At 44.1% G+C, this 27,419-nt stretch overlaps 1 protein-coding gene across 3 annotated transcripts in view; it reads left to right on the forward strand.

The window, feature by feature from the left end:
* PTCH1 (patched 1) overlaps nucleotides 1-27,219 on the forward strand; it is a 69,190-nt gene extending 41,971 nt beyond the window's left edge. For 2 of the 3 annotated variants that reach the window (XM_053577174.1, XM_053577182.1), the window contains 11 exons: nucleotides 3,087-3,205; nucleotides 4,140-4,542; nucleotides 5,532-5,841; nucleotides 11,886-12,028; nucleotides 14,086-14,269; nucleotides 15,625-15,905; nucleotides 17,486-17,623; nucleotides 20,627-20,769; nucleotides 23,911-24,010; nucleotides 24,527-24,781; nucleotides 26,671-27,219. In XM_053577174.1, coding sequence (XP_053433149.1) covers nucleotides 3,087-3,205; nucleotides 4,140-4,542; nucleotides 5,532-5,841; nucleotides 11,886-12,028; nucleotides 14,086-14,269; nucleotides 15,625-15,905; nucleotides 17,486-17,623; nucleotides 20,627-20,769; nucleotides 23,911-24,010; nucleotides 24,527-24,781; nucleotides 26,671-27,219 — 2,625 coding nt within the window. Of the gene's footprint in view, nucleotides 1-3,086; nucleotides 3,206-4,139; nucleotides 4,543-5,531; nucleotides 5,842-11,885; nucleotides 12,029-14,085; nucleotides 14,270-15,624; nucleotides 15,906-17,485; nucleotides 17,624-20,626; nucleotides 23,725-23,910; nucleotides 24,013-24,526; nucleotides 24,782-26,670 lie in introns of those variants that run through there. The other variant, XR_008377005.1, reaches the window with a different exon arrangement.
* Nucleotides 27,220-27,419: the final 200 nt, after the last annotated feature.

Consider the following 27,419-nt stretch of genomic DNA (forward strand, 5'->3'; position numbering starts at 1 on the left):
ACCATTATTTTGTTACCCTGCTTTCCTTTTAAATGCATTGACACACTAAATGAACCATTATTTTGTAGCTTCTCTTCCTTTAGTGAACTGTATTAAAAATTGTGACCAGGTATTCATTGTGTTTATATTTCTAGATACTACAGGTTAAGCAAAAGGGAGAGACCCAAAGTGGTTCTGTCCGATATAAACCCATGTTACCATGTGGATTTTTCCCTGTAGAACTTCTCCAGTTTTGTAGCTTGAACAAAATAAATATTTATTTTTTTCCACAAAGAAACTATTTTAAGCCTCCTTATGAACCTTTATTCATCAGTCCAAATGCCACCTCTATACCAGATAGCATTGGCACCATCTGCAATCCTTTGGTTGGGACCAATGCCCTATGCTAGGGCTTGCTGGTAACCCAGTAGTGTTTCTCCGTGAAAAAGTCCCTTGTTCCAAATGGCAAGAGGGTTTAGAATGGGGCCTCCTGCAGGTGTCTCAACTGTTGATGTTTCCAGGGGGTGGGGGGTGGGATATTTCCTGTAAGCATCGTAACTAGAATTTTTTTTTTGTTTTTAGCAGCTGTCCTATTTCTCCTTGGTAAAATGGTAACTAGAATTGATTCACAGTGCAAGATCATCCCCGTAATCACTTTTGATTTACTTGGAATTTCTTAAACCCCCGTTTGGCCTCTCTGGTGACCCTTGCCCCTTACTGAGAATTCCTTGCTGCTTTTACTGTTTTGGTGTGCTTTGATGTTCTGCTATTTTCTTCTTAGAAAAATGTTTCTCCCTATATACCTAATGTAATTTTAGGAAGTGAGTTAAATGGGACACTGCTTTGGGGTTCTTCTCTCATCCCTTCATTTCCATTACAAAAGAGCAAGATGCTGGTCAGAGTGTCCTGCGAGGACCAGATCAGAGAAATTCCCCAGCCACTGCTGCAGGCGTTAGTGTTGCCCTGGCCACTACCTGGATGTACACAAGTGTGTGTTTCTGTTTCACAGAGTCTCTGTGCTCCTTGTGCTTATGAACTTCTGTCCAGAGTTTCTTCTCTATGTTCTACTCCTGAATTCTAAACATAACTGTGATTTTAAAAGCTGAAAGATTCTGCCCCTAGGATTACATTTTCCTGGAAATGGAAAATCTCCTTTAGAATCACACCTGTTCTTCCTAGCATTCCCATTGTCTGGTGAGGAATCCTAACCCAGCCCATATACATCTCAGAAGGAGACATGAGCTCCCAGTTCTCATCTGGGCTGAGGACTTTGCATCAATCACCCATATTAATCCTATCTACCTATTAACCCCAGGCAGGTGGTGTTACTCTGCATCTTGGGCATCTTTAGTAAGGTTAATAGTGTTGACAGCAATAAAAATGTCTCCCTCCAGATTGGCTGTGGGAATTGAATGAATCTGGTGTTAACTATTTGCTCTCATTGCTTCTCCTTTCACTTCAACTGAGTTTTCAATCTCAGCAGTCCTGAGTGACTTTAGATCGTGTCCAAGAGGAAGGGTCCCCACTTGGACACTGCATCTGTCCTTTCCTTATCTCTGCCTAATCTCTTTTTCATCTCCCAAACCCTACTAAAACATGTCCCAGGAGATGTTAATGTTCTCTGACCAACACCCCTCACCATTCCTTACACTCTGAGCTGCTCTGCGACCTAGTAGCTGCTTTTATTATTACATTTATTAGCCAGGGCTATAATTTGTTTAGAGGTCTGGCTATGTCCGTCCTCAAGTGCAGGATTTTGTCTTACTTATCTTTTCATCTTCAGCACCCAGCATGGTACTCAACGTTTAAAGGATCCATCTCTTAAATAAATTCTCTTGTCTCAGTAGCTAAGCCCATCACACAGGTCTTTAAATCTTGTGTAGGTACTTTAAAGGTAATAAGTTGACATGCTTTATCATTTTGAATTGATTAATAATTTTGAACATAGACTAAGAAAAAGGGGTTTGGGATTCTTTTATGGTTTTATAGACTTGACAGGAAATTAATTGTCGAAAGGCATCTCCCCAGAACTCTGGGCATGCTATTTCACCTTGAGCATAAATTCAGTTACCATCAAAAGCTCTTTGTGAGGTTCTCCCTTGATTTTGCTGGGTACCAATTAATAGCCCGGTTTTCTTTTCTCACCCTGAGACATTAACCCATTTTGAGAAGGTTTTTTAACTCAGCAGCTCTTTGAAAAACTTCGTAAGAATTTTTCATATTTAAAAAAAAAAGTCTGATTAATTTTTGGTTACTTAGCATTCCAGTTACGTTTCCCTATTATACTTCTTTTTGCCTATTATACTTTTTCCCTATTATACTTCTTTTCTGACTGGGATAGCCCCTTTCAACTGTCCTCTGTTGACTTTCCCTTATTAACAGCCCAATTTTGTAATTTTTACTAGGTCAGCAGGAGATTTGCCAAAGCACTGCAGAATCTAGCCCTGTGTTTATTCTAGGTTATAGAGTGACTTTTGAATCTGTACTTATTTATTCTGCGTCCCATAATCACACGCAGGAATTTCTCTCTGCTTAACTCTCCTTGACCTTTTATGTTACTCACTCGCACACCCCTTGGGCTACTCCAGAGGCTATTTGGAATGTGCCTATTAAAAACCTCAGGGGACATGTGTGAAATTTTATTTCATGTTTTAAAGGTGACATTTTGATATACTCAATCCACTTTTTATACAGATCTTTAAGTATTAAGTCAAGGTTGCCTGAGCTCTTAGAAATGTACTGGAAGGGAAATGCTGCTTTTTGTTTTAAATGAAAACATCTAGAACCTATTCTGTTGTGCTTTTGTCCATTTGGTTTGGTTTGGTTTGGTTTAGGTACTAGCAAGACGTTAGTAGTTTAGTTCCTATTTTGTATCTTGTGGGTTCTTGAGGAATTTATTAGAGATGGAAGGAAAAGAATTAGTGGGTCCTATTCCAGACAGTTTCTAATGGTGGAAGAGGAGTAGCAAAATGGTGAGAAACTCAATCTCTCACTTTGATAGGAAAGTGAAAGAAAAGTACTGTTTAAACCATCTTTATTTTCAAGGCAGGCCCTTTGGGAGGAGGCATATTTGCAACCTCTACATTTTTCTTATTTTCTGCTCCCAGGCGGCAGTCGTTGTGGTGTTCAATTTTGCCATGGTTCTGCTCATTTTTCCTGCAATTCTCAGCATGGATTTATATCGACGGGAGGACAGGAGATTGGATATTTTCTGCTGTTTTACAAGGTACATTTTCAGCTGCCATGGCCTTCATTGGTTGGGTAGAGAGTGGTACTGTTGGAGTGCTCTCCCAGTTTGTGGACTTACAGGGGAATGCAGTCAACAAGTTTTGTATGGGTGTGATGCAGGTAGGGGAGATTTGGGACAAAAAGGATGATTTCCTTGAGGAACATCTGAGTCCTTGGGCTTTTCCCCTCCCCCAACTGAGCACTCTCATAACCCTTAAGTTTCTGGTGCATGTGACCATATCTTCTGTCATGGACCATTAACAGTGATTATTGGGAGTATTTTATATCTACATTAGAGTAGAAAAAGGTTGAAAACTGCCCATCTAGGGAAAAAAATAATAATTTTTTTTTTTTTTTTGGGTGGAGACAGTCTCTCTTTGTTGCCCTGGGTAGAGTGCCATGGCATCATAGCTCACAGCAACCTCAAACTCTTGGGCACAAGTGATCCTTTTGCCTCAGCCACCTGAGTTCCTGGGACTACAGGCACCTGCCACAATGCCTAGTTAATTTTTTGAGATGGGGTTTTGCTCTTGCTCAGGCTGGTCTTGAACTCCTCCTGAGCTAAAGCAATCTACCCACCTCTACCTCCCAGATTGCTAGGATTACAGGCGTGAGCCACTGTGCCAAAGTAATAGTTCTTTGATAGTGTTTTTTGTTTTGCTTTGTTTTGTTTTGTTAGGAATTATGCTTTAAAGGGGTTCATCATCATGTAACTTGCTCTTTAAGCCAGATTTAGGATCAGTTGTCCATTTGACTTACTTGCACTGAATCACATGTATGTCCACGTCAGTCAGGAGAGTCCAACGATAGGATGTTTCCTCCTAAGTCAGAGCTAGGAATGAAATGGGTATTGTCTCAAAAAGATAATATTTAGCAAAAGCAGTTTCCCCTCATTTCTACATTACATCACAATGCCTCTCCCCTTACTCTAGCCCCTGCGTCAGCAGAGTGATTCAGGTTGAACCTCAGGCCTACACAGAGACCCACGATAACACCCGATACAGCCCTCCGCCTCCCTACAGCAGACACAGCTTTGCTCACGAAACGCAGATCACCATGCAGTCCACCGTCCAGCTCCGCACGGAGTATGACCCCCACACGCATGTGTACTACACAACCGCTGAGCCGCGCTCGGAGATCTCTGTGCAGCCTGTCACCGTGACCCAGGACACCCTCAGCTGCCAGAGCCCTGAGAGCACCAGCTCCACAAGGGACCTGCTCTCCCAGTTCTCTGACTCCAGCCTCCACTGCCTCGAGCCTCCCTGTACTAAGTGGACTCTCTCATCTTTTGCTGAGAAGCACTACGCTCCCTTTCTCTTGAAACCAAAAGCCAAGGTGAGTTACCACAACTCAAGACTCTTCCTGCCTTCCAAAAATAATAGAGCAGGCTTCTGTAGAATTCATCAGTTGAACTTTGCTTTTCTTCTTTTTCCATTTAAAAAAATTCATTAAAATGTAATGTATGTCAGGCCTTCCAAAAGAATCGATTCATTTAGAGCTTGGGACTGTTTTGATAAGCTTATCTTCCACAGAAGTGTATCTCTGTAGCAATTGTTTCTAAGAATTTAGATCAACTCCTTACATTTAACCTTTTTTTTTTTGAGACAAGATCTTGCTCACTTGCCTACAGAGAGTGCAGTGATGTCATCATAGTTCACTGTTACCTCAGACTCAGTGCATGCAAGCGATCCTCCTGTTTCAGCCTCCTGAATAGTTGGGAGTATAGGTGCATGCCACCATACCCAGCTAGTTTTTTCTATTTTTCTTTTCTTTCTTTTTTTTTTTTGGAGAGAGAGTCTTACTATGTCGCCCTCAGTAGAGTGCTATGGCGTCACAGCTCACAGCAACCTCAAACTCTTGGGGCTTTAAGCAATTCTCTTGCCTCAGCATCCTGAGTAGCTAGAACTACTTGCATCTGCCACAATGCCCGGCTCGTTTTTTTGTTTTTTTGTTTTTGTAGTTGTTGTTGTTTGGCAGGCCCAGGCCTGGTTCGATCCCGCCAACCCCAACGTATGTGGCCAGCACCCTAGCCCGCTAAGCTATAGGCGCCAAGCCAGTTTTTTCTATTTTTAATAGAGACAGGGTCTCACTCTTGCTCACACTGATCTTAAATTGCTGAACTCAAAGCAATCCTCCCACCTCAGCCTCCCAGAATTCTACATTTTTATTCTTCAAAATGCAATTCTCTCTCTGGGAGAACATCTCCTATATGCTACATCAGAGACAGTGCAGTGGAGAAAACAAGATGTTAACAACAGTCTTTGTCAAGGAAGAGGCAATGACATTCCTCTGAGTCTGACCTTGTGCCTCTTATTCCTCTCCAGGTTGTGGTGATCTTCCTTTTCCTGGGCTTGCTGGGGGTCAGCCTTTACGGGACCACCCGAGTGAGAGATGGGCTGGATCTTACAGACATCGTACCTCGGGAAACCAGAGAATATGACTTTATTGCTGCACAATTCAAATACTTTTCTTTCTACAACATGTATATAGTCACCCAGAAAGCAGACTACCCGAACATCCAGCACTTACTTTACGACCTTCACAAGAGTTTCAGTAATGTGAAGTATGTCATGTTAGAAGAAAACAAACAGCTTCCCAAAATGTGGCTGCACTACTTCAGAGACTGGCTCCAAGGTAAGGCACTGGGGGCTGTCCTTTCAGCCTTTTGAGTGTTCAGCTTCTACAGGTTCCCTTTGTTCCCATTATGAAACCATTAGATCATAATGTACCACTGACATGTTTCATTGATAACTTCTGAATGTCACTTGAAATTCTTACATGGACTGTTTCTGCTGCAGCCTCCCAAATCTGGCTTTTTACCTGTAAAACAATGCCCATTCAAACACGTGACTCTGGAACTTCTGTAAGATGTATGAATACACATATTAGGAAAAGGGAAAGTATGTTACAAAGTATGGAGCCAGGTCCTTCTGTTGTTCCTTGCTTTTGGGTGGATGGTGGCTATTTTGGTGATCAGATAAAGTCAAAGTGTTGATCGAATTCCTGAGCTGATTTGCCAAATTATAGCTTACTGCATCAGGACAGTTTGGACAGCAGTGGATATAATTCAGAATTCCATATTTGGACCATTTTTTTAAAAAAATTATTCCTAATTGGGCAATTTTAGACTGACAGTAAAATTGACTAGAAGAAAGATTTCCCATTTTCCTCTTCCTGGGACACACATACATAACCTTCATTGCTGTACACTTCTCCTACCACCGGAGTGGTGCATTTATTACAATTGATGAACCTATATTGACACATCTTTATTACCCAGAGTCTCTAGTTACATTCAGGTTCATTTTCATCTGTTTTTCGGAGTCTGAATCTCACTCTGTCCTTTGGGTAGAGGGCAGTGGTGTCATAGCTTACAGCAACCTCAAACTCAGGAGCTCAAGCAATCCTCCTGCCTCACTCTCCTGAGTAGCTGGTATTCTGAGTGTGGGACACCATGGCCAGCTAGTTTTTCTATTTTTAATAGAGGGCAGGGTCTTGCTCTTACTCAGGATGATCTTAAACTCCCAAATTAAAGTCATCCTCCCTCCACAGCCTCCCAAAGTGCTGATCATTTTTTGATCTGGCATATGAAGTAAACCTGTAAATGCTTAATCCCATTTTACATTATTTCATAAATAATTAAATTGTGCTTTAAAATGTCTATCTTGGCTTTTTACCTTGCTCTCAGAAACAGTTCTAGGAAGTATTAGTCAACTAGAGGAAAAATTTTGTCTAAATTTGTTCCTAGCCAGGTGCAGTGGCTCACGCTTATAATCCCAGCACTTGGGAGGCCAGATGGATTACTTGAGCTTAGGAATTCAAGACCAGCCTGAGCAAGAGCGAGCCCTCGTCTCTAAAAAATAGCCAGGCATTGTGGCAGCTAACTGTAGTCCCAGCTACTTGGGAGGCTGAGGCAAGAGAATCACTTAAGCACAAGAATTTGAGGTTGCTATGAGCTATGATGCCACAGTGACAAAGTAAGACTCTGTCTCAAAAAAAAAATGTATTCCTAACTGCTTACTGAGTATAAATGTATGCAATGAGCCCAGAACATCTGTTCACTTAATTCTGCGTTGACACATGCAATGTGAAGTAGAGAATCAGGATAATTATCCAACACAATTCAAGCAAAAATGTTTTTATAGGAATACACAAATCATTATGGCACCTAACATTTTTGGCTTAGGTTATCCAAATGATTGTCTTAATTTCCCACTTAATTAGTGTTGTTTAAACACAAATTTAAGTGCCCCTCTTGGTCTTAAATCAATACACTTGTATATAAAGATTAAGCAGCCAATTTCCCTGTGAGTTTGCATAAAGTGGTAAACAGCTTGAAGTTGGTTGAGAAGGGTCCCTTAACAGTTTCTGGCCTTAACTTGTGTTTTTGTTCATAGATGTATATCAGATTTGACTTTTGTTTGGAGGCAGGTAAAGAAAACACCCTGCCATGATTTTTTTTTTTTTTTTTGCAGTTTTTGGCTGGGGCTGGGTTTGAACCCGCCACCTCCGGCATATAGGGCCAGCACCCTACTCTTTTGAGCCACAGGCGCCGCCCAACCATGATTATTTTTAAAATACTTCTGAAACAAACTTGAATTTGTTCCCAGTCATATTTTTTATATTTAGTTTTAAAAGCCGTAGTTTTTGGATAATGAGTTAAAAGGGAATCAGACAGTAGAGAGGGTCCCTTTTCATTTATTTGCCCATGGGCCAGAGACATGCAAATAACTTGCAACAAATGATAAAGAGGTCTGCTGTGCACTGCATGTGTCTCGGCTAGGCAGGGTTATTGTAGAATGCATTTCAGTGTCTTTAGTCATTCCTTCTGATGTTCCATATGGTGTTTTAGGCAATGGTGGGGAAGGGAGCAAAAGAGTGTTGTCTGTAGGGAATGCCAAGGGGTAACCTATTTATGGAGTATTGTAAATTATCTCTGAAGTTTGATTTCTTTACTGACATAAAGCCGTTGGATTTGAGGATCTTTTTATTTTTATTATTATTTTTTTTAATTGAGACAGGGTTGCTCAGGAAACAATTGCTTTCTTGCCCAGGCAACAGGAGCGTAGTGGTGTCATCATAGTTCACTGCAACCTCAAACACTGGGCTCAAGCAATCTTCCTGCCTCCCAAATGGCTGGTGCTACAAGTGTGCACCACCACACCCAGCTAATTTTTCTATATTTTTGTAGAAACGGGGGTTGGGGGGGGGGTCTCATTATGTTGATCAGGGTGCCCTCAAGTGATCTTCCAGCCTTGGCCTCCCAGAGTGCTAGGATTACAGCTCATTTTTAAAAAGTGCATTTGAATTGTGTTTTGATTGCTAAGTGAATGGTACCTACCAAAACCAAGTTAGATGCATTTGTGCTAACAAGCCAAGGCTTCAGGCACCCTGGAACTGTGTCTGACTCTTACAAGGTACAGCAGAACACTCTGCATGGAATGATCAGATACTGGGGGCCCTTTAATACCTAGATGGTTTTCAGACCTTGAGCAGTTTTGGTCTTTGAATATTTCCTTCAAGAAGCAATTATCCCTGAGTCAGCTTCTCTTGTAACCATTTTTGGGTGGTTTTTTTTTTTTTTTTTAATTTTTTTATTAAATCATAACTGTATACAATGATATGATTATGGGGCATCATACACTGAGTGGTTTTAATGATGAGAGCCTCATTGGTTTTTAATGGAATTGCCATTAATTCCATATCATCGTCTCATTGGTCTTTATCTGCATTCCAGCAGTTTGTGTTTGGTTTTTTTCTTTCTTTCTTTCTTTTTTTTTTTTTTTTTTTTTTTTTTTTTTTGAGACAAAGCCTCACCATGTTACCCTTGGGGGCACCATAGCTCACAGCATCCTCAAACTCCTGGGCCTAAGCAATTCTCTTGCCTCAGCCTCCCAAGCTGCTGGGGCTACAGGCTCCCAACACAACACCTGGCCATTTTTCGTTGCAGTTGTCATTGTTATCTAGCTCGCCCCGGCCGGGCTCAAACCCACCAGCTTCGGTGTATGTGACTGGCGCCATAACCAATGTGCTACAGGCGCCAAGCCATGATTTTTTCTTTTTATATAATAAAAATGTATAATAGTTAACTGGGACATTATCCTATGTGTTAACACCTGAAAATATACATGCAGATGAGGTAAAGTTAGAGACAAAGCTGTGCTGTGCATCAGGTCCAAATGGTGTTCCTTCTTATTTCACACCAAATTATGCAAGTACATTTTGATGAACATATCGTTTTAGAGTTCCAATATCTGAAGAAAAATTGGCAATTAGGATAATCCCTTTAACCCAGAACTTTATACTAGAAAATAATTTTTAGCACAAAATATCAATAATGAGAAATATAACTAAAATTCTAAGGTTTTGCCTTAAAATAAGTAAAATGATGAAATTTTCTATAGTATGCGTGTGTTGGAATATAAAATGTTAGCCAAGGGGCACTGGAAGCAAATCTGTGTCCTTGTTTTGTGGCCAGGATTAAATATTGCCCGTACACTTGGGCCAGCCCATTGTTACTTGAAATTTTTGGCAGTAAGTGAGAAAATACTATACTAAATATGAAAGAACTTCTCCATAAAATGGATGATTGTTTCTTGGTCATCTTTGAGCCTCCAGTGGAGTGAATGGCACCCCAGAGACCCTCAGTGTAGATCCTAGGTGAAATTGCCACGAGGGTGACCTCCCCTGTCTGATCTTCCTTTCTTTGGTACGCTCCCTCTGCCCCGCTACCCGTTTGCCACCAGATGTCCGTACTGGAGTTCACACTCTTAATCTTATTCGTGCCTTCAATGAATACTTCTTAGACACCAGGGTGTGTTCAGGGCAGTTCACAGCAGTGAATGGTTCCAGCTGATTCTGGAACTGCCTGGGTTTAAGCATTGCTCCAACACTTACCGGAGCTGAGTGGCCTCCACCTAGTGCTTCAACTTTCCATGCTGCAGTTTCTTCATCTATGAAGTGGGAATGTGCAGCCTTAAGGGGGCTATCTCACCACATGGTTGCTAGACTGACTCTCACGAGGGCTGGTGGATATGAAACTAGAATAGCGCCCAGTGTCCACTGTGTGTTTGTGAGTTGCTCTTCAGCTCTGTCATGAAGTGATGGAAATTCTGTTGTGGTGAGGGAAACAGACCAGGCCTCCCTTTTGGAGGGCAGTGGGGAGCGGTTGTTTTTCCTCTGTTTATTTTTTTCAAAAACAAACAAACAAACAAAAAAACAGCTTTATACGGCTTGTGTGCATGCCTTGCTATGAAAAAGTCTGTTCGAGAGTTGGGAGTATAGCCGACCCGGTGGTCTTGACCTGCCCTGCTTCCCCTCCCACCCCATACGCCGTAAGGGGCTCCTTTTGCCGCCAAGCCCACCATTCTCATCCCAAATCGTTCATCTAACCAACAGTGTCTGAATGAGGATTTAGTTTTGAGAGAGAGAGAAGGGGTCTATGGGACCCACCTCCACCACCCTCATCTTCAAACCCCACAAGCTTAACGATTCTGAGCACTAACACCACCAGATTTTTTTTTTCCGTCTTTGAAGTCATCCAAGGCATGTCCTGAAATGAAATAAACCCTTCTCCCTCTTACCAGCCATGTCTAACCCATACATGTACAGTTTGCTCCAAAGCTGTGGTTTCCTGAGCTGCTGGGGCTTGGGAGTTCTACTTGGGAGGTGAATGAGAGGAGAGGGGGTGGGGGGCTCCACGGAGAGTATGCACCAGCCAGCACTCAGACCCTAAGGCTGGGTCACCAGGGCCCTGTTTTATCTTCCAACACGCTTATCTCTTTACAGCTGTAGCCAAACCGTCAGGTCTGTAATGATGGTTTTGATTACAGAGGCCAAGCGCAGCTGTGTGTGGTGGGCTGGTGGACGCGCCCATCCCCCAGGCCCAGAGTGCCTGCCTTCCCCCCTCCCCAGGCTTGCGGTTTGTCATCTGTTCTCACAGAGCCTCCTTGTATTGGCCTGTGGCTTCCTGTTCTCAATCGGATCCAAATTTACCCTGTGAGGTATTTTCCCTGCATGCACACACACGAGATTCTTCCCTTCCTTCCCCTCCACACCCCCTCTCCTTAAGAAAGGGTGGCAAAGAGGAAGAGAACGGTCGAGAGTGAATAGGTGTTGGCTGTGATCTTTACACAACCTGGCAGCGGATCCCACAGCTTGTATTAGCTCCACAAGTCGAACAGATGGAACAAATTGACAGAATCATGTTCACTCACCCTGGACTCCAGAAGCAGCTGAGTTGCTGTTTGAAGTTGGGAGTTTGAATGTGTTTTCCCCCCTCTGAGTAGAATTTCTGGTTGTATCGAAGAACCCATGCTCAGCACCCTACGTGGCATGAAACGGTTAACGAACCTGTTGTGTGTTTCTCCTGCTCTCTTGCTTTCTTTTGGAATAGTCATGGGAGGAAAGAAGAGGAATTAATTTTTTTTAAGGTAAAATATGTATACTTGTTTCCTAGAAACAAATGACCCTCCCCATTCCCCTTTTGAACAGTGATTATTAGCAACCTGCAGTTCGAAAAATCCGATATCGATTAGCGTGGAAATAGAATACAGAGAGTGTTCTGTGTCTGTGTCCATCACTCCTCTGCCTTGCTCCCTGTCCTCAACCCACCCCCTGAGAATCAGGGTCATTCTAGTTAAGAGTTGTAATGTATTATACACATTTGCCTTTTCAAGGACTCCAGGATGCATTTGACAGTGACTGGGAAACTGGGAAAATCATGCCAAACAATTACAAGAATGGATCGGACGATGGAGTCCTTGCCTACAAACTGCTGGTGCAGACCGGCAGCGGCGATAAACCCATCGACATCAGTCAGGTACACGATGGGGGGTCCAGAGTGAGGTTGGGCAGAGCTGTGGGGCAGCTGCCCTGTGGAAGACTGGTGACAACATACCACCCCAACCTGTACTCTCAGGAGGCCTGAGGTGTTGGTAGAAAGAGTATAGAGTTGGCTCTAATTCACCTCATCCCACCCACTCATGCTGTGGCCTCAAACATACCAGTGAGCCTCACTGTCCTCATCGGTCAAGTGGGGACAGCTTTACTACCCTACCTCCAGTACAATGGTCAAAGTAAAGGATAGTCCAGACGATGCAGGCTCTTTCTGATGATAGAAATGCTATCCTGTCATTCCTTCAAAATCTAGTCCCATTACCCTGCTGGCCCTGGCAGTATTGAACATGGAAAGAAAGATGGATTTGTTGGGTAGCAGTGGTTTGGATGAGCAGAACGGAGTCTGGGTTGAGTGGATGGATTAAGAGATTGGAGGGGTTACTAGAATGGCCAGAGGATCTGTTACATTTGATTTCTTTGGGTCACCACCCTGGCCTACAGAGTAACCAGAACACTCTCATGAGTGAAACAGAAATGGAAATGTCTGTGCCCTTCTGCTCACTCCTCAAAGTATGAGGAGCTGTTTCTGTTTGGTAACTGTGTTTCCCAGCTGCACTGGTACCTTCTTCAACAGGCTGAGATTCCAGCACAGCCCTCTGACACCTCAGGCATGTTCTGGGCTCTTCAGCTTTCACACAGGGCCCAGGTCCCTCAGCGTCCACAGAGCCTTTTCCCTCTGCTATGTAGCCTCCCTGCTGTACCATCAGGCAGAAAACTGTCATGCTAATGATCTTCTAGGCAGCTCTGTTTACTGTCTCCCCTTTTTTGCTGGCATTAAAGGTGACAGATTTACAAAGTACATTGTTCAGAGTTATTATGGAGTGTGAAACTGGTTGCTTTATAGCAACATGGAGCAGGCTGTCAGGTCTGACAAGGGCGTGGACAGAGCAGTCTGCCTGCAGGATGGCAGGGAGATGCCAGGAAACTGAGCTAGCTTTGGAGGCCAGGGACTCCATGGGACAAAAGCGATTGGAACAAGCTTACAGGTATCATTTTCTCTGCCTGGGAGGGAGAAAAGTGTGCGGCATTCGTGGAGGCCGAGACCTACACTATATATTTCCAAAGATGGATTGAAGACATAACAGTTGTTACGTATCCTGTGGATTAATTGGATCCAGATCCTTGAAATCTAGTTCTCTCACTATCCACACTCTTCTTCCTTCACTCTTTCTCTATTAACTGCTGTCACTGGTGTTTTTCATTTTTGTTTTAAAAAAGACTAAAAGCAGGGAACGAGGCCTGAATCTAAAATAGCCAGGAAATAAAATTTTTCTGTGTATATAAAACATACATACATACACACAATTTCACGTATTTTTCACCTAAGCAAAGCCCACAAGACCTATCACAGAGGGAGCATTCTTGGCCACACAGAGGGTCCAGCATCCTGAATTTGACCACCTCTTAGAAATGAGATTACCTGGAAAGGCCATGGGTGTGCATAAGTCTCTTCCATTTTCTGGCGTTCAGCATTTTTTGAATACACAGGTCATAAGAGGCTAGTGTTAGCAAAATTTATACAGATGTTGTTTTATTTTTATAGCTCTCCTCCATTTACTGGGTGGCATTTCCTTCAGTGTTAACAACAGAGGTTAACTGCACACAGACGTGTATGGGGATTCTTGCCAGGTTTTTTTTTCCTCCCTTCCCCTCTTATAAATATGTTTCTCCAGATTGTTCATTCTCTGCCTTGGCTGCAGACGGTCTTTTAGCATTCAGATTTAATTGGTTCAGCCAATTCCTGAGCCATCTGCAGAACCTTGTGTTTGTTATAAACACTCTGATGATTGCATCGTCCGATAAGTGCACTTTGAAAGAAATCAAAGGTGATCTGATGGGATTTTCAGCACTTCCAAACAGTGGGCATTCTACTTTTTGTTGTAAACGGTGTTGCAAAGCTCTGCTTCTGTTCTGTTTAGGCAGGAGTGTGTTCACCCCCAGTCCCATTCTCAAATGCCTCTGTTTTTCTCATTTTTGTAGTTGACTAAACAGCGTCTGGTGGATGCAGATGGCATCATTAATCCCAGCGCTTTCTACGTCTACCTGACCGCGTGGGTCAGCAATGACCCCGTGGCTTACGCTGCCTCCCAGGCCAACATCCGGCCTCACCGACCTGAATGGGTCCACGACAAAGCTGACTACATGCCAGAAACAAGGCTGAGAAGTAAGTAGCACTCCTGTTTCTTCAGTGCTCCACAACAGCCCTTGTCTGTTGATGCTACCCAGGATTCAAAAGTGTAAACAGAACAATGTATTTCTTTTAGTTTAAAACTCGGGGAGACAGATGAGGATGTGTAATGGAATACAAGCCCGTGCTCTATCACGTTAAGAAATAAGACTCTCTAATCTCTGTCTGTAGCTTTGACTCTAAGATGTTCATCAGGCATTTCTCTTGAATGCCAGCTGTTCCATGTGAAAGTCAGGGATGCCTCCAGGTTGAGTGTTATTTTACTATTGCAAAGTTTTATCACTGGGGATTATATGTTTATCTTAACTTTGTCAACTCCGGTGTTGAAGGGATTTTTGGCACGTTGGGTCATTCCCATACGCCACCAAGCACCTGTACTCTGTCAAAGCTGTTTAAACCGAAACAGAAAAGTCTGTATACAATAGTGTCCTCTTCCTTTCACCTCTCAGCCCAGAGTTTGAAAGGTGGTTCTGTGTGGATTTAATTTGCATTTAGGTGAGCGATAGCAGTAGTAGCTTATGCGTTAGGTATCAGGATAAGGGAGGGTGTGAGAAAGAAGACGGGTCCCCTTGTGAACATGACTGGAGAGTGAGTGAGTTGTGCTTCCCTAGATCTAAACCCCAGAGCCCTGTGGCAAGCAGCCAAGGTTTGTCTTAATGAAAATTTATAGTTGAGATTATAATAGGGCAAATCATGTTTAGCAAGTCAACTGAATGACCCCAAAGGGTCTGGAACACACAACGGCAGTAACTAAATGCTTGTTGTGTGAGGATTTCTTCCCCTGTTGCTGAAGACTTAGCATTGCATTAGAAAAGAAGCATAGAAGGTTTAAGTTTGTTCGGTCACTAAAAGGATAAGTTAAGCATTTTTCTCAGGAAAGCATGACTCTGGAGTTATTTTGCTCTTGGAAGTGATTGAATTAAATAGTTTGAACTTAGCATTTTCACATGTATCAGTAGAGCAAAAAGTGTTCTCAAAATTTAAGTCTGAAATTGTTTAGGACCCCACCTTCACCCCCACCCCAAAACAAAAATGGCTGCTTCTGGAAGATTAAAATCAGAGGTGAAAAAATATACACACATTGAAGTCTTCTCCTATGACCCCAGCACCACTTCAGGAAAAAATCAAAGATTGATTAAAATTATTTTAAACCAAATATGAAGATTGTAAAGACTGAGAGACTGTCATCAGCAACTGTTTCTCTTTTGTGTTGAAAGAAGTGCAGCCAGTAAGCTTTCTTGCACAGTCCTCTCTTCATCACAACAGTAGGGTCTTGGCAAGGAGTCCCTTCACCCTGGGCCCTCTGTTAACCCGCGGCTTTCTCTGTCCAGTCCCAGCAGCAGAACCCATCGAGTATGCTCAGTTTCCGTTCTACCTCAATGGCTTACGAGACACTGCAGACTTTGTGGAAGCAATTGAAAAAGTAAGAACCATCTGCAACAACTACACGAGCCTGGGGCTCTCCAGCTACCCCAACGGCTACCCCTTCCTCTTCTGGGAGCAGTACATCGGCCTCCGCCACTGGCTGCTGCTGTCCATCAGTGTGGTGTTGGCCTGCACGTTTCTCGTGTGCGCCGTCTTCCTTCTGAACCCCTGGACGGCCGGGATCATTGTGAGTTTATTATAAGGGTCTTTGTGAAAGTCAAATTCCTTTCAGCATAGCTCTTTCTGCAGCCAGGAAGTTTTGTTTATGTCTGGGCCTCTGGAGGAAGGTATAGATTGCATCACCCATAATATATTTATTCTAGTCGAGGTGGTGAAGTTCATGGTTAAGGTAGAGAGCCTCTAATGGCCTTAATCGTATGTGCCCTCTCCTGCAGCTTTAAGATTTTTGTGGAAAGATAGGAGACTTTTTAAAGCTTACTTTCCATCACAGCTCCAACCATTTATTAAATAAAAACACCGAAAGCATAACTAATTTTTTTTTAATTCACAAGTGTCATTTTGTGATCTCATCTCAGACCTAATAGTATATTATAGAAGAGTCTTCTATATTTTCACCAGGAGGAATAAATTAGAGACGTTAGGACAGTGATATATGGAGAAAATGAGTTTTAGAAGGGGTGTTGTGTATTTTAACTCCGGTGGGGGCGGGGGGGGATATGATAAACTAATATTACCAACCTGGTTTTTGGCACCCGTTCTTCAAAATACTCTCAGATTTGAAGTAAGTTTCATTAGAGTCTAATAAAACCGTGGCAGTGTTTAAATTCCATGGGCTGTGGTATAGCCTTTAAAATGCCAAAATTATAAAAACAGAGACCAGGTTTTGTTTCTACACCGTGAGTCTGTGCAGCAGGTATGCTAAGAGGTAAATGTTTAGTCTGGGAGTTTTCGTGGCGCTTAGCGATTGATGTCGTCCACCTCTCGTTACTTCTCCCCACCCCTCCTCTAAGAGAGAAAGATCATTCTTCTCCTTCTCTTCCATTTGTGTAAAGTTTGTTGTTTTATTTATACTTTCTCCCCTTTGGCCCAAGGAACTCCAAAGTCTCCCTCACAGATTTTCTTTCCATTTCCCCTACAAATTTTTTTACAAGGAAGATGAAAGGCAAAGGGAAGGTTTTCCTTGGATTTAATGGTTTGCTTTGTCTACTCCGGGTCTGCGTCTATAACCCAACCCCTATCAGCTGACCTGCTTAACTGGCTCCCAGAGCATCCTCACTCAGCCTATGGGTCCTCCAACAAAATCCAAACCACTTAACCTATGAGAACCTGTATTCACCCTGTCCTACCAGCATTCTTTAGGATGCACACTGAGGCTAAAACCTCAGTGTTGAGTCAGTGGATGGTCTCTGATGGTGAAGGTCAAACAGAAGGAAAGATCTACACGAAATCTGTAGCCAAAGGATGAGTCTGTGATTATAGATTCTCCTCATGGAGTAGGAAGGAATTGTTTTGCTTCTAGAACAGGCATATTAGAAAAATAATGCTAAAGTTAGCCTTTATGTACTCCTTCTCCAGTCTTACAAATTGATGTTCCAAAATCCCCCCGCCCCAGCAGGAAGCTGAATTAGGAAGTAAAGGCAGTTGTCCAAAGTTAGAGCAGGCTGGGACCTCCATTGTCTTTGGGTCACAGATAGGTTCCTCTGCTCTTGACCTGAATGGAGGCCACCTTAGAACTGTAACGCCCGGCCCCATTTGCAAGGCTGAGGGTGCGCTGTGCCCTCTCCCTCATGGCTGTGCCCTCTCCAGGTGATGGTCCTGGCCTTGATGACAGTCGAGCTCTTCGGCATGATGGGCCTCATTGGAATCAAGCTGAGCGCAGTGCCTGTGGTCATCCTGATCGCCTCTGTCGGCATCGGCGTGGAATTCACCGTTCACGTCGCTTTGGTACGAGAGACTTTCTAAGCAAAAACTTTCTGAAAGAGCAACCTATTTCCTTTATTCCTCTTTTATTCTAAGTGGGAAACTTCAAATTCCCCCCCACACCTCACAGTGAAAATGCTTCTAGAGTGCAGGAATTCCCTAGGAGTAGCTGAAAATTTTTTTCTGGATTTCTGTCCCTCCCTGGCAGATGAAGAATTGTATGGAAGTTAAAATGTTAGCCAGGCTCTGTCAGCTGTAGGCAGTCAATGTGTTAAGAGTCGGCCTAAGAGGGTCCTGAGCCTCTGATGGTGACTGTCCTTAGCATCACCATTGGGTCCTGGAGTGGTCGACCGTGTTCCCAAGACAGAGTGTGTGTGTGTGTGTGTGTGTGTGTGTGTGTATGCACACGCACATTGGCATACATGCATGCACACAGTGCTTGAAATGATAATAAAGTGGGATTAAAACAAGACCACACTCATGGTGTTATGATGGAGAAGGCATAATTGAGAAAGAAGTGAGCTGACAGCTGAGGAAATACCCTCAGGCCTATGAGGGAAGGCTCCTGTGTGAGCCCAGAAGAGCTAGCTCTCCTGCCCACCCAGCTCCTCAGACTTCCCAGCCTCTGAATTCATGACAGCAGAAAGTAAGAGAACTAGGGTTGCTTTCAGTAGGAATTATCTCCCCCCACCCCTACTTTCTATACCTTGTCCTGTGAATGCTTTGTTGGAGGAAATTTAATTTCAGGAGTTATCTTTAATCCAAGAGACAAGTCCATTATATACATTCATCAGAGAATTATCCAAAAGCCTCACAGCTATGTGTAAATTATGTGCCATCTGCACACGTGCTTGTAGCCTAAGGACTTGGGGTTAATAGGCATTTGATAAATATTGATTGATTGAATAAATACCGGTGTTTAGAATACCCTAGCTAGGAAACTTAACATTGGACTTAGACCAAATTACTCTTAGCGTTGCTTTTGTAATCTCTAGTATTGATGTTTCTTCGGGCCGAGCGCGAGGCATGTGCATGTCTGCACAGATGCCTTGTGCCTTCTGCAGTCTCGGGGCCATTATTATGCAACTTGGAGTTTGCAAACACTTGTGTTTCATAGGGAATGTTTTGTTGAAGTTATCTCATTTTTTTCCCCCAGAGTACAATAAAAAGCCGAAAATATGAAAACAATATTTTCTGAATTTTCTGCCTGCTCAAACTATTTTATTCCATTGAGCTGGGAGAAGGGAGAGAGTGGTTTGGTTTTGTTTTTTAAGAAGAGCACACCATCCTAGAGCTTAGGAAACCCATAATTCTAGTACTGTTTCTTCAGAAAGAAAATTTTGCTTGTGAATTAAAAATCTAAAAGTCATTTTATTCTGATGCAAATGAAAAGTCGCCTTTTTTGGTAATTTTCACAGCAAACGAGCATGTCCTAGAACAGATTTTTATAATGCAAATGCTAACTGCAGTTTTTATACTATAGTTCTTCTAACCTGAGTCTTTTTCAAGAATACTCTTCATAGTATAGGATATGGTATTCCAGTATGTGAAGTTACATTTTAAAGTAGGCAGTTACTGCTCTTACAGGGTTTGCAAGGGCATAAGGTTGGTGAAGAAGCCTCTTCTTCCTTGAAAGTCTTTAAAAAGTCAGCAAGTTCCTGTGTATTTGTTGTGTGAGTAACATAGAAGCTGCATTTAGTAGGGTGGAGTCAGCTTGGCCCATTTAGCCCCCATGGTTTGAACATGGCACAAAACAACATGGTTCTAAATTATCTTGGTGATTTCTCGCAAGAGCAAAAGGCAACTATATGGGCCATGGTCTTTCCCTGCTCTGAAAAAGTAGAACCCATTTTGGAGAAATAATAAAAACTCATAGCACACTTCTAGTGTCATGAGTACTAGTACTTCTCCATCTCTTAAGGAGAATGACCATTCCTCTCTTTCCATAGGTAGATAAGGGAAAGGAATGCACCCTGCAGAGGCTCCCAGCCTTCTCTCAGCATATCCCAGAGCACCCTAAACCTTCAAATAGAGAACTTGCTGCTGGCTCAGCCTTCCTACCAGGGTCACACTCTCAAACCAACAGTCTGATACACCAGAACTTATACTCTGCACATTTCCCGTGTGGTTTTCTTTTCTTTTTTTTCTTTGAGACAGAGTCTCACTATGGCACCCTCAGTAGAGTGCTGTGGCATCACAGCTCACAGCAACCTCAAACTCTTGGGCTTAAGTGATTCTCCTGCCTCAGCCTCCCAAGTAGCTGGGACTGCAGGCACCCGTCACAAGTCCCAGCTATTTTCAGAAACAAGGGTCTCACTCTGGCTCAAGCTGGTCCCCAACCCAACCCCTGAGTTCAGGCAACTCACCCGCCTCGGCCTCCCAGAGTACTAGGATTACAGAGTGTGAGCCACCGTGCCTGGCCCCCATGTGGTTTTTCAAAAGTTGACCTGAAAGAGAGAGGAAAGGAATGCAAATGAAGCAGAGATATATCCATACAGAGTTGGAATGGCCTTGTCTTACGTTTACAGTCCTGTTTTTTGTTTTTTGTTTTTGTTTTTGGTCATACCTCTGTAATGCTTAGAGGTATTCCTAACACATTAGTTTGAAACCATGGCAGAAGTTTTGAGCTCAGGAGTTCCAGACCAGCCTGAGCAAGAGTGAGACCGCACTTCTAAAAATAGCCAGGCATTGTGGCAGGAGCCTGTAGTCCTAACTACTCTGGAGGCTGAAGCAAGAGGATCACTTGAGCCCAAGAGTTTGAGGTTGTTATGAGCTGTGACACCACAGCACTCAACCAGTCAACCCGAGGGCAAAATCAACACCAGATATAACTCAATGCCAGCAACATGTCATGTTGGTAAATGTTACTAGTTGACCTATCCTGACCAAACATTTTAGTAGCTAAACAGTAAGATGTGAGAAGTTCTGCAGAGGCAGATTGAAGTAGCTTGTAACATTTAAGACAAAGCTGACTGTGTACCATATACAGTCCACGGATCTGATAATACGAACTTTCTCATTGCACAGGCCTTCCTAACGGCCATCGGCGATAAGAACCGAAGAGCTGTGCTTGCCCTAGAGCACATGTTCGCACCTGTTCTGGATGGTGCTGTGTCCACTCTGCTGGGCGTGCTGATGTTAGCAGGATCTGAGTTTGACTTCATTGTCAGGTAAGCTAGAGTGGAAGAGAAGACTTATTTTTAAAATCACTATTATTAGCTCATGTGGTCTTGTTGCTTACTTGCTCCTGTATCTGGTAGATTGTAACATCTCTTCATTGTAACTGTTACTATCTGTTGAATTTATTAACTCAGAGATAGGCTAAGAGGTAATAAAGACAAGCTGTCTTCTACACCTCTCTTGGAAAATAGCTTGAAGACAAAAGATGGAAGGTTTGGGGCTGGCAGCAAAGGCAGATCCACATCTTCAGGCTGAGGGATCACCTAATATCCCAGTTATCTGTGTCTCAGTTTAGAAATATCTACAAAAAGAGAGGACCACCATTCCCATTACTTGTTTTAATTTGACCTTTGCTTTATTTCCTTCAAAACCCTAGAAAAGAAAACTTATAAATACTTAAAACTGTCAACAAGACTTTATCCTTTTAAGAAGTGAAGATAATGTGCCAGGATTTCATATTCCAGTTCCCACAAAGAAGTAAGAAACATTTAGCATTTGACTTGTGTGTGAAGTTTTAGAAATCCGAGCCTGGTTTGGATACTTCTCTGTGGATCTCAGAGCAAGCCAGTTTCTGGTTGATTTGATTAAGAATATGACTTTGTGAAGTATAAAAGGAGAGCGAGTTTTCCTTTTGAAAGGAATTTGAGGCCTGCAGAGAAAGAAATCATTTTGCTCTCTGAACAGCCCTGATTGCTTTGTGAGGTGGCTGCTCTTGGATGTAACCCTACTTTGTGGACAGGAGGCCAGAATCATCAATAAGCAGAAGACAGTTCAGAATGAGAGCTATGATGATGCAGAACCAAGTGTGAGAAAGAATTGGTTTGTTTGAGTACTTTCCGTGTGTGTGTAAGGGATGGGAGGCTCTCATTTTCAGGTAAAAAGAGGACTTCAACTAGAAGTACATTCACTGCAGAAAAAAGGTGAATCCATTGGTCAGTGTGTAACATCGCCCATTAGCCAAAATCAGCATCACGGATTCCGCCTTCCTAAAGGGAGTGCCAGAGTTTGCTGTCTGGTTTTGGCGTAGGGGGAATGAAGACCAGCACTCCTCAGATGGCACTGTTGCTGGTGTGACATCGGAGGCTCTCTTTCAGTGCTGGGAGATTTGCAGGGAGGGTGGGTTGCAGGAGGAGGGCAGACTGCATTTCCAGCCAGCTCCCAGGCCATATTTATGCCAATACCAAAGAAGTGCCTAACATAGTTAAAAGTTTTGATCTGTTTTGTTCTAATCTCTTAAATTTTTCTTCAAATTTTCCTTTATTTTCTTAGTACACTTAATCAGTCATTAGTATTGTCTCATTACGCCGTAAAAGCCCAATGTCAAATACTTACGTTTGCATATTTAGGTTCTCATACAACGCAAATGTAATGAGCATTCCTGTAAGTGCCATCTGGCACAATAGCACAATCACGTGGACCCCAGAACCTTCTGTGTAGCTTATGGTCTTGGAGGAGAGAGATAAGTTCACAGGCAACTCAAAACCAGGGAAAGCATAGGGTACGCTGGGATCTCATGTGGGGGATGAGGGTCTAACTCAGCCCTGTGGTGGATGCTAAGTGAACCTGATTTGGAGCACCCAGCTGGGAACCTGCAAGATGGAATCCCAGCTCTCTCAATCTCACCCCCAGCTGCTTGCTCCCTCCCTGAGATATCAGGATTCCTGTTTCAAGCACTTAAAAGGGCTTCACATTTTCTAGAACTGGATGGATTAACCTGATGAAGCCCTCACTGAGGTCGCATATATGAGCAGACATTGTATACACTAAGCCGTCAGAAATCTAATTGGTCTGTTTATGCTGCAGCTAGATGGATGGGATGCAAATGTCTTAATGCCTGCAGCTGATATATGCCTCCGCCGAAAGTTCCAGCAGTTTACATTAGAGCAAGACATTGGCTGCTAGGCTTTTGCTAATGCAGCTCAGAAGTTTCTAATGTTTACAATAGCTGCAAGGTATTTGTATTTTTATAGGTATTCTCTCTCTGATGTCGAAACATATATAGACATGGCAAAGTTGGTGCCTGCTCCATTTTTATGAACCACAGGACCATTAAAAGATAGATATCTTGCTCACACTCTTCCCAGAACATCTTGAGCCTCTCCCCCACTTTCATCAAAGTTGCCCTAGAAATCATTAGTTCCAGAAATGCATCCTTGCGTGGAGTCCGCGCCCCCCAGCTGTGTGGCGTGTCTGCCAGAGGATGTCCCTGGCTGACAGGTTTACCTTGGTATTCGTGAAGGATCCCAGACCTTAGCCCTCAATGGTGGGAAAGCAGAAGTACTTGTGCACTCTCTTCTTCTGCCATGGTGCTGCGGCCTTTATGTTTGAATTGGCTGACGCAAAACAAGAGTATTCAGAGACGCTAAATTGTTCAACAAAAGATTGGCCGGCAGAGCAGCCCGCCATTGTGGAGGGCCCTCGCCCAGCACAATGCCCCTGCTCCCACAGAATGGGCAGCATTTTCTTTGCAGAAAGCTGGTTCCTGTGTTCTAAAAAGGTTGCAATTGGAGCTATTTGGTAAAACTGGAACTCACAGAATTCTAGGCAGAAAGTTGTGATTAATGAAAGCCCAGGGAAAGCCTTACCTGATACACTGGAGACTTAATTAGAGATTCTGCCGTAAGATGCAGAAGCATTTCACAGTGGATTAGCTGCCTGCAGAAGTGGGCTGCTTTTCCTCCTGGGCTAAATTGTTTAAATTCTACACCCTTCACTTCATTTGTTTGCTTCTGCTGGGTTTTCGTGAACAGGGCCCCTCGGCATTGTATTGCGCTTTCAGTCTGCTCAGCCATTCAGCTTGCATTCCATATTTTTGTGTTTGTGTAACACATTCATAAATAACATTACATGCCATGAGATTTCAGCAAATTAACAAACTAATTTTTTTTTCTTCCCTTCATGAACTAACACTTTGAGTTGTGGAATGTAGCCCTCAGAGTCATAAGGTAAAAAAAACAAAAACAAAAAACTAATCTTGTGCTCAATTTGAACTATGATTTTTTAACAGCCTTTTCAGTGGGGTGGGTTTTGTTAATTTCTGGTGTTGACATGCTGCAGTATTTGGGCACATGAAGGGGAGCGTGATTTACATTTGTCACAATGAATATTCCTGTTTCCCTTTTATCTTCAAGGTATTTCTTTGCTGTCCTGGCAATCCTAACAATCCTGGGGGTTCTCAACGGACTGGTTTTGCTTCCAGTTCTTTTGTCTTTCTTTGGACCATATCCTGAGGTCAGTAATTACACTGGGCGTGATGTCGAATCCACGGGCCACCTGAATGCTGTTTTTTCTGGTGCCACTCTTAATTTAGATATTTAGATCTATTCCCATTTACTGTTTATTTTCCAGTAAATATCTTGATAATGATGGCTTTTTTCTCCTCTCTTCAATTTAATGTCTGTGGAGATATAAAACTGGTTTTGTTTGGGGTTTAAACCCACTGATTGGAGCCTAAGTCTTATGGATCTATATGTAGAAAATGAAGACTTTCCACTCAAGATGCATATTTGGGCTTGAAAAGAGTAAAAGGGCATGTCTTGGCTTTCCATTGTGTGAAAGCAGAGGGCAATTCTTTTGCTTCAGCTATGGACCTGAGTCCTCCAGGTGATGGTGGGGGGTGGGGGGTAATAAAGTGCAGTGTGGCAGGGCAGAGGACAGAGACACCTGAATACTGCCGTGCCAAAACTTTGAGTGTAGCCAGTAGGTAGATGGATGATGGCACTTTTAATATGGAATCCTCTTAAATAGGTGTCTCCAGCCAATGGCCTAAACCGACTGCCCACTCCTTCCCCGGAGCCACCCCCCAGCGTTGTCCGGTTTGCAGTGCCTCCTGGTCACGTGAACAATGGGTCTGATTCCTCCGATTCGGAGTACAGCTCGCAGACAACAGTGTCTGGCATCAGCGAAGAGCTCCGGCACTACGAGGCTCAGCAGAGCACTGGAGGCCCTACCCACCAAGTAATCGTGGAGGCCACGGAAAACCCTGTCTTCGCCCGTTCCTCTGTAAGTCACCCAAGGTAGCAGAAGAAGAGCCTTCCCACCTGTGGCAGTGGGCTAGGTAGTCTGGGGGAGGGAGGACCCGGCCTGCTGTGCTCAGCAAATCACACAGAAGGTTGGGGGGGCAAAGATACAGTATATGTTGGGTCGAATCACAAAATTGCCAATATTTGATTCTTCTTAAATTATAAAAATGTCATCTTCCTATGGTTCCTCATAATAGAGCAAAGAGAGGTGGGGGCCCAAAGTGTCACCACACAAAGCATTAGCATCTATCTTATTTGGGGCAAGTGCAATTTCAACTTAAGGGCCAGAGATAGAGCATTCCTTGCCGCCTTTTTTTAAGCTACATACTATTTTCTGATGATAACTTTTGAAAATTGTACCGATACCTTTATTGCCAGCAAAAGTAGGCTTTTTTCTTTTTTATTTCTGGTAACTTTAATTTCCCTTGGTACAAAATTATTTTGATTATTATTCTCTAAGCCCTTCCCATAAGGTTTGGCTCCAAGCTCATATTCCAGGTGGCTAGAAGGGGCGGAGAAACTGAGAGCCACCCAAGTCCCTAGCGACTGGCAGTCATGATTAAGGAAGGCAGTGAGGAGCCCTCTCCTCTGCCCCTCACTCCCCAGGATGGGCTCAACCCTCCAGACCAGGAGCTCAGTACCAAAAACCCAAGGAAGGTTCTGGGGCTTGTGTTGCTCCACTGAGGGCTCCCTGCTGTCCCTCCAGGAAATGGGTATTCCAGTCCCAGGCCAGAGCAGCCCTTCCATGAAAGAGAGCGGGGCCGACCAAATAACCTAAATTGTACTCCTCTTACCCCCTGTGAACGGCGCCTGCTGAGCTGCAGTGTGAATCTGGTTTTGTTCAGCAGGAGCCTAAAAATAGGTACAAGCTGAACGACTTTGAAGTTGGTCACGGTCCTTTTGATTGATGTGTCCACTGTGTTGCTCCGTGCTTTGTATAGAGACCCAGAGACCAGATTCCTAACAATCAGAGCAGCGCTGCCTGGCAGAACTCTCTGTGAGGATGAAAATGCCCTCTCTGCTCTCCAGTATGGTACCCACTGGCCACACGTAGCTGTCATGCACTTACAGTGTGGCCAGTGGGATCAAGCAACTGGATTTTGAGTTTTAGTTCATTAAAACTTAAATAGCACACACTAATGGCTACCATATTCGACTGTATAGGTTAGATATAGGCAAGCTTGCCAGAGTCTGCATTCAGGCCAGCCAGGGTCAGAGGTGTAACAGTTTTTGAAGAAGAGGAGCTCAGGGTCTGCCTTCACGGAGCAGGGTTGGGGGCACAGATCATGGTAGGAAAGCAGTTTGAGTGCTCTCCGACCACAGCCCTGCATTTTTGGGCAGAAACCATATGTGTCCAGCCAGTGGTGTTGGAGAAACCCTGGAAACAGGATCCAAATAAAGCGCTCCTCTGCCACATCCTGGAGGTTATTAAAAGAACACTTTTTTCAGCTCAGCGCCTGTAGCACAGTATTTACGGCACCAGCCACATACACCGAGGGTGGCCGGTTCAAACCCAGCCTGGGTCAGCTAAACAACTGCAGCAAAAAAGTAGCCAGGCCTTGTGGTGGGTGCCTGTAGTCCCAGCTACTCGGGAGGCTAAGGCAAGAGAATCACGTAAGCCCCAGAGTTGGAGGTTGCTGTGAGCTGTAACACTACGGCACTCTACGGAGGGTGACATAGTGAGACTCTGTCTCAAAAAAAAAGAACACTTTTTTTGTTTTGTGGGGTGAAAGGCTCCCACTGGCTCCCTGGGGTTGACTGAGCCCTTAGTTAAAGCCAAAAAGGGAAAGGCAGAAATAGTAGGGATCATGCTTAGCTTGAGGTTAGGAACCCCACCTGCCTGCTCCTGACTTTCCTTGCCGTCCTCAGGTGGTCCATCCTGAATCCAGGCATCACCCACCCTCGAACCCTCGACAGCAGCCCCACCTGGACTCTGGGTCCCTGCCTTCGGGACGGCAAGGCCAGCAGCCCCGTAGGGACCCTCCCAGAGAAGGCTTGCGGCCACCTCCCTATAGACCGCGCAGAGACGCTTTTGAAATTTCTACTGAAGGGCATTCTGGCCCTAGCAATAGGGACCGCATGGGCCCCCGCGCGGCCCGTTCTCACAACGCTCGGAACCCAGCATCCACTGCCATGGGCAGCTCTGTGCCTGGCTACTGCCAGCCCATCACCACTGTGACCGCTTCTGCTTCCGTGACTGTTGCGGTGCACCCTCCGCCTGTGCCCGGGCCTGGGCGGAACCCCCGAGGGGGACTCTGCCCAGGCTACGAGGGCTACCCTGAGACTGACCATGGGCTGTTCGAGGACCCCCACGTGCCTTTTCATGTCCGGTGCGAGAGGAGGGATTCAAAGGTGGAAGTCATCGAGCTGCAGGACGTGGAATGTGAGGAAAGTTCCCGGAGAAGCAGTGCCAACTGAGGTGTGTGCTACAGGACAGGCAGGCAGGCCCTGCAGGGAGGACAGCCCTGGGGGTCTCCACCACGTCTCCCAGGGGCCCCTGGGCTTCGGCTCATCCCAGCCTGGACCCCTTGACCTTTCATTGCCAGGGCAATGCTAACTTGTTGGGAACCAGTCCAGTTCCAAATTGAGTCTTTCCCCCCAAACCTTTTAACTTGTTG

This window comes from Nycticebus coucang, chromosome 2 (assembly GCF_027406575.1).
Source record: "Nycticebus coucang isolate mNycCou1 chromosome 2, mNycCou1.pri, whole genome shotgun sequence".
Classification (NCBI taxonomy): Eukaryota; Metazoa; Chordata; class Mammalia; order Primates; family Lorisidae; genus Nycticebus; species Nycticebus coucang.